This window comes from Stegastes partitus, unplaced genomic scaffold (assembly GCF_000690725.1).
Source record: "Stegastes partitus isolate 25-593 unplaced genomic scaffold, Stegastes_partitus-1.0.2 Scaffold124, whole genome shotgun sequence".
In the NCBI taxonomy this organism is placed as follows: domain Eukaryota; kingdom Metazoa; phylum Chordata; class Actinopteri; family Pomacentridae; genus Stegastes; species Stegastes partitus.
The window spans coordinates 602,092-610,231 of NW_007577855.1; the positions used below are offsets into that span (position 1 = coordinate 602,092).

At 43.2% G+C, this 8,140-nt stretch overlaps 1 protein-coding gene across 2 annotated transcripts in view; it reads left to right on the top strand.

Moving 5' to 3' along the window:
• Positions 1 to 8,101, top strand: part of pik3r6 (phosphoinositide-3-kinase regulatory subunit 6) — a 24,290-nt gene extending 16,189 nt beyond the window's left edge. For both annotated transcript variants that reach the window (XM_008278489.1, XM_008278490.1), the window contains exons 10-21: positions 489 to 575; positions 1,820 to 2,063; positions 2,375 to 2,659; positions 3,274 to 3,373; positions 4,140 to 4,262; positions 5,004 to 5,111; positions 5,226 to 5,331; positions 5,434 to 5,495; positions 5,674 to 5,764; positions 5,869 to 5,930; positions 6,021 to 6,127; positions 6,394 to 8,101. In XM_008278489.1, coding sequence (XP_008276711.1) covers positions 489 to 575; positions 1,820 to 2,063; positions 2,375 to 2,659; positions 3,274 to 3,373; positions 4,140 to 4,262; positions 5,004 to 5,111; positions 5,226 to 5,331; positions 5,434 to 5,495; positions 5,674 to 5,764; positions 5,869 to 5,930; positions 6,021 to 6,127; positions 6,394 to 6,547 — 1,529 coding nt within the window. In that variant the 3' untranslated portion in view covers positions 6,548 to 8,101. The remainder of the gene's footprint in view (positions 1 to 488; positions 576 to 1,819; positions 2,064 to 2,374; positions 2,660 to 3,273; positions 3,374 to 4,139; positions 4,263 to 5,003; positions 5,112 to 5,225; positions 5,332 to 5,433; positions 5,496 to 5,673; positions 5,765 to 5,868; positions 5,931 to 6,020; positions 6,128 to 6,393) is intronic.
• Positions 8,102 to 8,140: the final 39 nt, after the last annotated feature.

Below are 8,140 nucleotides of genomic sequence, written 5' to 3' on the forward strand. Positions count from 1 at the left end.
ATCTCGTCCCAAATTGCAGTTTTCTTGTCGCAGATATTGTGACAGAGGAACTATGTTTGGTGACTAAATGAGCTCACAGTCAGCCTAGCTAAGTTGCTGACTGTTCTGCAAATCCAGCTCGTTGGCGTTCAGCGTACTGCTGGAGCTCACATTGTAGGTGATGGACATGTTTTTTTTACGTTCACAAGGGCCTGCCGCTGAGATCAAACATGTGACCCTCCATTATAGCGGTTTCCTCCACGGACAGATCTGTCTAGTCAGTTGTCTGTGTGATTAAAATATCCGGAGGTCTATTTCCATGACTCCTTTTGCTGCTGTTATCGTGATGGCCCATCCGATGAACCTGCTCTGCTTCCATCCATCTGCAAGACTGAAGGATGGACTGCAGCGCTCACAGAGAGGAAGATGTGGAGGTGGGGGATGCTTTGTTTTGATTGTCATTGTGACAGATTTGGTCTCTTCCTCTCTCTCGCTCTCTTCCTCCACAGAGCCATTGTCTGCTGCGCCGCTGTGTGACTGCCCTCTTCCTAACCCAGAGATGAGCTTCCACCTGTGGACAGAGGATCTGGATATTTGTGAGTGGCTCGGTTGCTGTGGGGGGTCTAGAGGAAGTTGTTACTGGCAGTCAGCTGAGGTTAAGTACACTAGGAAGGATTTACTGCACACTGGGGCTGAAACAACCTAAAAGAGAACAGAAAAAAATAGCCATTAAAAGTCAAATTTAACCTGGAATATGTTTTCGAATTATGTTTTTGCTCTTTCCTGAATGGTTTTGTTGTTCGGTGGCAGAAATATTTGTTTTTTTCTGGTCATCAAAGACATCACTAGTAAATGGCCCCGGTTTTCTTATCACTGGCAAGTAGTCATTTTGCAGAGAAGCGCCTTTTTGTACACTGTGACACAAAATCACACAGAGAAATCCTTTCCAAATCAAAGTTTACTCATGTACAGTAGCCCCATTGTCCAATTAGAATGGATTAATTTGTGCAGCTTAACCACGGCATGGGGCATTTGAAAGTCACGCTGAAATATTTCAGAAATGACTAAAGTGAAAAATTAGAAGGAGCAGCTTGAAAGTGTGAGCGTACAAGAATAGCATTTACCAGAATATGAGAGGACAGATTGTTCCTCAACTTTGAACTTGGTAGAACTTGAAAAAACAACTTGCAACAAACTGATCTGAGCAGCTATTGCCTGACCCTGAGTCATGTGCGCATCTACAGTGTGGTCTTCAGACTCTCACATTACAGTCAGGGTGTAAATCAATACATTCAGTAGACTCTGTGACAGCTGTGATAGCTTCATGTGATTTTTGATTCAACGGGATATGCCCCCGCCTGCACTCGATCCTCAATAAGGTCACTGTATAATCACACACACACACTGCTGACTGGAAATAAAGGAGAGCGATTGTTTCCTGTGTGCTGTATGTGTTTGCATTAACAAGCATTAAAGGCTGAGGTGTCACAAGGCAGCCACTGACCAAATGTGCGAACGCCGTCCCTGCAGGAGGGTGAATAGATCCCTCAGATGGATGCAGCTAAGTCCCCTTGTCGACGAACTGTAGTGCCGAGGAAGAAAGTGCATGTGTGCCCTGCGGCTCCGCAATAAAACACAGATCAGAAAACTCATGTCTGCGGTGCGTTTATGACGAGGCATGAGGCTGCATGTGAAGCGCGCACGTTTTTGTGTACACATGACAGCTGTCAGAAAGCAGCTGTTAATGAAAGGACTATGCGTCGATGTGCGCTGTGTTGAGTTCCATGTGAAACGTCCTCTGATTCACTTGTAAATAACAAATGTCTAATGTGTTTGACAGGGCACGAGCTGACCAAGTGGTTCCGACCCAGGTCCGCCTCAGAGAATTTCTCCGTCAGCCAGGAGCAGGAGGACTTCGAGCTGCAGGAACCGCTCGGCGACCTGATGCTGTCAGATACCCCTCGGTTCTCGGTTCTGTCCAACGACAGCGGCATCGAAAAGGATCTGCCCCCCGGCACTGATCCGTCCCAGTCGTCATCCTCGGACGCTGCAGACATGAGTACATCATGCGAGCAATACAAAACGTAAATCTAACATTTGTTGTAATAATTTAAGCTTCACCTGTAGGTTTGCATAGTTTAGAATGCGTACCTTGGAGCAGAAGCGTGCCACTGTTATCCATCTTCTAGATTTTTGAGCCATAATTGTCCATTGAAATCCCCTTAAAAACACCTGAAATAAAGTCTCACAGATGTCATTTCCTGTTGGAAACTTGTAAGATTATTCTGCTAAACCTCATCGGTTGTTCCTCACTAGTTTCCAAACCGTATCTCGCAGCATTATTTCAAACTGATCATAGCTTGGAGTGTGACATTTAACCTCCTCCTTCTCCCAGCGAGCAAGACTCGACGACGCTGTCGCGGCGCGGAGGCATCAAGATGAAGCCATCCGTAAAGGACGGCATGATGCTGATGCAGGACTCGCTGGGCGACCATACGAGCCTCAGAGGAGGAGGGGGAGAAGGTGGAAGAAGACGAGGGGCCACCCTGCAGAGGCGCGCAGGAAGTAACGCAATGCAGAATCCCTTCCCCAAGCAGCAGAGGCACTTCACCGCCAGGATAGTCGCCATGGGGGACGACAGGGTGCTGGGTCGCCTGGCCATGGCCTACTACTTGTTGAGGTGAGGGACTCGTATCACAACATCTTAAAGCTTCTTAAACAGCAGCTGCTTTGGTGACACCAGCACTTGTGTGACTGAATATGTTGCTTTCGGTTGTTGCAAACGGTGATGCCTCATTTCTATTCCTTCACTACCCCGTCATGTAGTAGTTTTAGAGACATGGTTTCAAGCCAACAAACTGGGCGATGTGTACACAATTGCTAAAGGCAAACGCAGCTGAGATCTGCATGTAATTATGTATGCCAGCCTCGTGAATTCAGCTGCAATACAATGAGCATTCACACAAAATGAGGCCTTAAAGCCATGAGGATCAATAAGTCATCACAGTAAAAGGAAATAGATTGTGTGTCTTCATATTAAATCATAAATAAACTTCTTACATATCGCATAAATGTTCAGGTACAATGACACCATAAAGCAGTTTGATTACTCCAGCACAACATACAGATACTTTACTTTCTTTTTTTGTTTGTGAAGCCAAACACTGCTTCTTTTATTGCAAATGTCAGGTTTTGAAATCCAATACCTTCTTGCTGGGGTGGTCAGGCTGCTTGGTACAAAACTGCTGTGCACACTTTGAGCCTCTCACGAATCTTTGGTTTGGCCTTTTGCAGGAAAAGGGAAGCGCGGAGGCTTTTTCTTACAATGAAAGTCAACCTCCAGTTCTACTACATCCCCGTTTGCACGGCTCGAACTCCCATCTCCTCAGTCAAGGTGAGACAACTTCCTCTTGTCAACACGCCATCGGGTGTTGTGTGAAAGTCAAACACGTTTCCAAAGATAAGACAGCGAATGGCTTCTGTTAGAACAGAAGATCAGTATGTAAAAATGCCTGTTACAATGAAGTCATTGTTCGTTTGTTTTAAGTGGTACTGTACAGAAAGACTGAGATATTAACTATTTAATTTGGCTCTACCTGAGAAACTAGTTTGTCTTTGCTATAAATATAGTTGTCAAGCAGTAAAAGGCTGCCTGCTTCATCTTCAGTTTACGACTATATATCCTTGACTGCTTTTGCTTTGCAGATAGTTATTATAATATTAATCAAAACAAGACTCGACTGTCATTCCTGGTATATTTGAAAATGGTAGCATTTTTAAGTATCTGCTTTTAGTTCAGTAACTTTTATTCACTCCTTGCATGATGTCATTCACATTTCTCCCAAAAAAAAGTTGAAAATATATATTTTTTCTCCACCATGAACTTACGCTTTCATCAGTCTGAGCTTTTTGCTGCTGCCCTGTGAAGACGGAGAATTTTACAAACAGATTTTTTACAAATTGTGAGAACCTCTCAGACATTCAGTAACTTACTGTCGTTTAGTTTCATGTTTCCACTGTGACGATGGTTTGTCTTTAACATGTACACGTTCAGACACAGATTCCACTAAAACAAGAACCAATAGAACTAATGCGTGCAGTCTGTTGATCTGCAAAGTTTGAGGTATTTTGAGTTCCACTTTCATGTTCCCTATTTGTAGGAAAACCTCCATCCATCCAGTGGGGATCCCTGCTCTCTTGGTTCCTACTTGAGCAACGTGGACCCGTGGTACAACTGCAACATCAGGAGTTTGGGCTGCACGATTCCCAAGCTGGCCAAGATGGTAAGATTCAGAAAGTCAAACCTAGAAAAGATAAACTCTTTATGGTTAAGAGAGTGAAAGTATGCACAGCCTTGTAGTCGTTGTGTTGCACATGTACGCAGCAACTGTTTTTGTCAGAAGATGAAACACAGGAAGTTACACAACATCTTACTTACAGTGAGGAATCTAGTGTACCCTGATTTGACTGAAACCACAACTCGGTTGAACTCAAAGACGTCTTGAAGCTGCTCTGACTCTGTAGGCTTAAACAGGAAATAGAATGACAGTGAAACTGGAAAAACAAAATGCAAAAACGAAAATACTATAATTGGAGTTGAACATCGTAATATGAAAATGAATTACAGTGGAAGATGGAACAAACTTTTCTTTTTCTTGAGACAATAAATACTGTTAGAATTAGGAATGTATGAAAAAGCTGTTTAGGGTGGTTTTAGAAAACAGTGAGAACACTCTTGTTCAGACCGTTCCTTGTTGCTGTCCTCATACTTCGCTGGAGTAAATGTGGTTTGTAATGCAAAGCTCAAGGTGACAGCTTTAGAGGGGTTGTGTAAGTAAAACGTGACACTGGGCTGTTCAATCTACATAAATTAGCGAACACTTTCTTATTACCTCACAAGCGATGATCTTTAGTGACCCACAGTATTCTTGACATAACCCAAGTGTGACCAGATTAAAACTGGGGTGATATATGCATGCAGGCAGACATTAATTCAAGTACATGACTTCTGTCTTTGTCTCTAGCAAAGAGAAAACCCTGGAAGGCCAAAAGATCCCTTCATCTCAGATGTCATTTCCTACTACGTCCGCAGCGGCCAGCAGCCTGTCTACTTCACCATCTACTTTGTTAAGGTAGAATGACGAGTTTTATGTGGTGGTTGTTGCTCCTTCTGCGCTCCCCACTCGTCTACAATCACACTTTCCAAAATATCTACCGGCTTTTAATAGCTGCTTCATTTCTACTAGATCACATTCCCACAAGATGTGGGAAAGAATTCTGAGGAAACGGTGTTCCTGACACATCTGGAGGTGGACTTTCCTGAATTCAGACAGATCTCAGCATCAGTTAGAGGTGAGTTAGACACATGTGCATTGTGTTTTTATTTGTGTGTGTGTGGGCGCATACCCTCTTTTCTGTATCAAGTTTAACAACATGCCTCAAACTCTCCGACAGATAAACAGAAGAAGAGTTCAGGGGAAGTATGCGGCGCCGTCGTGTCAATGAATTACACAAAGGTAAGTTGCTTATTTTAGATCCATTATTTCCTCATTAGATTACTGTGTGCATACTGGTGTAGCCAAAAGGTGTATCAGTTCCCAGAAGAACTGCTGAAAAGTTCCATGTCTAGGTTTTGTGTGTGTGTGTCTTTGTGTAAAAGCGTGACCTCTGTTGTGTTTGCATGTTTGTGTCCAGGTGACGCTGAGCGGCCGAGACATTGATAAAGGAATATCGGTCAGGATGACAGGAGCTCAGATCAGCGCCATTCCTTCCAGCAAAGCAGAAGGTTCAGTATTTTTAATTTACAGACAGTAATTAACACTTTAAAAAAAATATTTTTCTGTGTGTTAATCTAACGCTCCATATGTTCTGTCATCATTTATCTCACAGATCTCAACTGTTTGACACTGACATTAAATGAATCCCCAACAAAAACTAAAAACAACGTCGTGGTAAGTCAAGGCAACACCACAGACAAAGACTGTGAATGTTCAAACTACTCGTACTATATAAATGTATAATGTATGATTTGTAATCTGCAGGAGTCGAAGATTCGGACCAGCAAGATTAAGATTCGCTCTCTGGAGTCTCGATGTTTCACAGTGACACTGGACAAAGATTGTCGCAGAACCTACAAAAATGTGCAGAGGTATGTTGCACTGCAGGTTTGCACCACTGAGTTCATGTCATATGAAGGTTTTGGTGTTTCATCAAAAAAAAAAATAGATGTTTGATGGAATATTACACTCAAAGAAAAAACCCAGCCAGTGTTTCAAATCAAGGTGTAATTTCTGCCTGTCCTCAAACTGCCTCCCTTTCTCATTCATTTTATTGACATATTCATTCATTTTCGCTCATAACACCTCGTTAGCACAGTCTTGTTGAATCTTAACCCAAACTCTCGTCGATGTTCAGCATCGAGATCACCCCTTGTCTGGACCCCGGATACTGCGTGCAGAAGAGCATGTCCAAATATAAGCTGGGAGACGACAAAGACGCCGGACTGAGCAAATACATGTGCAAAGGACTTCCTCTACCAATCAACACGTTTGCCGGCATCATCAACTGAGATGGCAGGAATGGAAGGACATCGTCTTACAGGAGTCTGATCTGACACATGAAAACACCGTTGACCTATAACGAGCTGCTTCTGAAACCAAAAAGCTTCTGTTGGGACTGACTGGCACGCATGGAAAAAAAGACTTCAACCTCAAAGCGACACATACAGCGCTAGTGTCACTAATGGAATAACCCGTGGGCTGACCAAACAGTGACGGGAACAAAAAAACAAAGTGTTACGCTGCAGGTTATGCTTGAACTTTAACAGTGTTTGCCTGCTGTCAATACTGTGAGACAGCATCTGAAAACTGGAATAATGCCAAAGAACAACAGTACCTTTGACACTGCGTAGACCAGCAGGGGAAGTAAGCAAAGGTGTGAACCTCCATCCATGGAAGACTTCAGGACTGCTGACATGTGGATCAGTGATCATGTGACATTATAAGATTAAAATCTGGTAAATTCACTCCACAAAGTGAATCAGGTTTAAAGGGTTGATTTTAACAGTTACTCTACTTCAAAGACACACTACTTTTTTTGTACTACCCTCTTTGGCACACACACACACACACACACACACACACACACACACACACACACACACAGACATACAACCTCACTTGACCAGCCAGCTACTGAGACACGTTTGAAGAACTGGTACGATGACAACTGACATTCACTGTTGCACTTGCCTCAAGTCAACTCAAGTAACTCGTTATTCCTGTACCTGTTACATAAAATAAGCTGATGCAATATGAAGACAGTGATTGACGTTAGCTTGGATTTAGTCATCGAGAACATTCCAGAACCTTGCGGGAACCGCGCTATGCACAGCGTACACATTATGTGTGATGTCAGGAATTTAGACAGAGTCACAGAAAGTAGCTGTTAGACTCGTTAGACTGCCGACTGATCGTCTCCAGAGTCGCCAGAGGTGTGAGGTTGTGGGCTGTTGGTGATTGGTGATTGCAACAGAGTAACTTGAGGGCAGTTGAAAGTGAAAGTTGCACATATGTCAGTAAACATCTCAAACGCGTCGGCTTTGAGGTGTGAAAATCACCTCTGATGCTCGTCCGCTGGCCGCGTCGCGTTTCGTGGATGTAAAGTGTGTTAAAGTGGGTCTATTTGCACTAAAGCACGTGTTGCATTGTCAGAGAGAAGCATGTGACACGACTGATGACCACATGTGTGATAATGTTATCACTGTATGTGGCTTATTTCTGGAACCATCCGCATGACATACAGTCATCATATGATATTCTCTGAGCTATAGAGGGCTGATCAGGATCTGACACATCTATTAGTTCAGCTGTTTTTATACATCTGTGTTGTTCTGTTACACGCCCAGCTTGTTCTCGATGAGTCCCTACAGGTGTGATGTGAAGGTATCAGCCTCAGGAACAGGAAGTGACGTGTGTGTGAGTATGTGAGTGTGTGTGTTGGCCTGCCAGGGTGAAATCATGGGTGTGAAACTCATGCTGTATTTTGCACATTCTTGTCTTTAGCGTCATATATATGTAATCATAAATGCAATTTTGTAAATAAATGATTTTGTTTTGTAAAACAGTGTCGGTGCGTTATGATTTAAAAAAACATAAAAATC